At 37.3% G+C, this 2,412-nt stretch overlaps 1 protein-coding gene across 1 annotated transcript; it reads right to left on the reverse strand.

The window, feature by feature from the left end:
* Nucleotides 1–1,208: 1,208 nt before the first annotated feature.
* LOC118641229 (cyclin-C-like) lies at nt 1,209–2,174 on the reverse strand. The gene is given in 3 exon segments (XM_036278319.1): nt 1,209–1,985; nt 1,987–2,136; nt 2,139–2,174. Coding segments are annotated over 3 exon segments (912 nt in total). The 3' UTR covers nt 1,209–1,259.
* Between the last annotated feature and the right edge of the window lie 238 nt (nt 2,175–2,412).

Consider the following 2,412-nt stretch of genomic DNA (forward strand, 5'->3'; position numbering starts at 1 on the left):
TTATTAAGTTCCACAGACAGCACAGTCCCACTGACATAACATTTAGTCAAGTCCTACGCTCACGTGAGAATTAAGGATAGCCAGTATCAAACTGGCCTGAAACCTGATTGTGTTCCTGGCTCAGGGTACCTGTCATAAATCTGTAGATCCACACTACGACACAAAAATAAACTAGAGTGTGTATGTCGTATAAGAAGCTTTTCACAATAGAGTAAAAATTAACATTAAAATGTTACCAAATCTCAACCGTATTATATTTCATCCAATTAGCTTTCTAGATGCCTGATTTAACTGTGAATCAAGTGCAAATAACTTCATGTAGGTTTTTTAAAAAGTTTGCCCAGCATTTCAAAATGGTTACTGAATTAATATAACTTTTAAAATGTCAAAGTATGCTATACATATTGTACTTTTCTGCTAGGCTGGGCTGCTATTTTCCATGCAAGATACTAAAATTACTGAATAAAATACACTTTAAAATCAATAGGTACTTGATTAAATTTCCCTGAAATGATCAACATCATTATCAGAATCTTCCAGGATTTTGTAAGATTTGATTCCTTAAATACAGCTTTAAAGTTTAACTTAAGCCCTGGCCGGTTTGGCTCAGCGGTTAGAGCGTCGGCCTGCGGTCCTGAGAGACCCGGGTTCAGTTCCCGCTAAGGGCGCGTACCTCGGTTGCAGTTTGTCCCCGGCCCTGGTCGGTTGTGTGGGTGGAAGCCACTCGATGTGTTCCTTTCACATCGATGTTTCTGTTCCTCTCTCTCCCTCCCACTCTACCTGAACAAAAAATGGAAAAATGTCCTCGGGTGAGGATTAAAAAAAAAATAAAAAAAAAAGTTTAACTTAAGGAGGGAAAAATACCCTCATATATTTTACTTCTATGTCCTTTTTTGGTCCTTCAATGACCAAAGAGAATTTTAAACAAATTATGGTTCATGTTTCTTGGCTTAATAAAAAACTACAATTACTATTATCCAAATTAAGAAAAATTATTAAGCAAAAGCTATTAATTTTGAAATATCTGTCTATAGGTCCCCTTAGAACCTTTCCAAACTTCTGTAATCAAGAGACTTTCATCAACTATGTTAGAATCAAATTAGGTAAGGAAAAACTTATTTTGCAAAAATAAAATCACTTCCCAATATGCTTGACAGAAACAAGCTATTCATGTTCATTTGTGTTCCAATGAGGACATTACTGAAATCTGTCCAATGGTTTATTTCCAATTGGTCCACTGTGGAATTCTTCGGAATGTTTTAAGATTGACTGTAGCTAGAATTCTGACTTCCATTTGGACCCTGCTCTCCTTCACTGTTTGGAGGAGGTTTCGGTTTGGGCATCTTACTAAGAATAGTTGCCATCTCTTTTCTCTCATCAAAATTCTTCTACTGTTCGTATAGTTTTAATATAACCCTGATTATTTCCAAAATCTTCTCCATATCCACAGAAAGCTCAGCAAACCACTGCCTGGCATATTTCTGCTGTACAACACAGGCTACATGTAGACAAGCTAAAGCTATCATGAAAGGAGGATACAGTTGGCAAAGATCCGTTCTGTAGGTATCATTCACTATCCTCCATGCAAGGGGAAGCAACATGTCTTCTTGGCCCATGTCCTGCACATACTGGAGCAAAGGTCTATAAGGATGATACACTATCAAGCAACAATCCATTAGTTCTAAAAGACAGAATTCACATTCTAATATATTGTTCGTCCTGTAAGGAAATTCCTTTGGAAATGCATATGAAAATCTAGTTTTTAATACAGAAGTAGCAGCCAAAATCAGTCTTGTATTTGAGACTACTCCAAATTCCTCCACTTTGGATGCCAAAAACACACATGTAGGAGCCATTAACACAGGATCTATACTTTTCAGAGAATACCTGGCATAGAATCTCTTGAAATAGACTGTAGCAGTGGCAATAACTTGTTGTTTTAATTTAAGATGTTCACCTAATGCTTGGATAACATTTGTAAAAAAATATTTGTAATTTCCAATATTCTTCTTCTGAGAGAAACTTTAAGTCCTTTTGGCATTCCTTCAACAGATCTTGTTTATCCAAAATCCATTGCAAATAATGGGAGCTCTGCCAAAAGTTCCCTGCCATGGAACACAGCTTGCCCTGGTATAAAAAAGCACCAGCCGGCAGATCAGCTGAGGAGCGACCATAGACCCAGCCCGCTGGTAACTGCGCTCCTCGATCAGATCTGCTCTGCTCTGCTCCATGGTGGCCAAGCTTTTATTTATTTTTTCCTTTGTTTCTATTGCCCTAAGTGATGTATCAGTGAAAATTCTGCTACATGAGATGTCTGAGATTTTGCTGCCTATGGTTTCTTCTAGGATTTTTATGGTTTCACAACTTATATTTAAGCCTTTTATCCATTTTGAGTTTATTCTTGTATATGGC

The sequence above is a fragment of the Molossus molossus genome, unplaced genomic scaffold (genome assembly GCF_014108415.1).
Source record: "Molossus molossus isolate mMolMol1 unplaced genomic scaffold, mMolMol1.p scaffold_m16_p_1, whole genome shotgun sequence".
In the NCBI taxonomy this organism is placed as follows: Eukaryota; Metazoa; Chordata; class Mammalia; order Chiroptera; family Molossidae; genus Molossus; species Molossus molossus.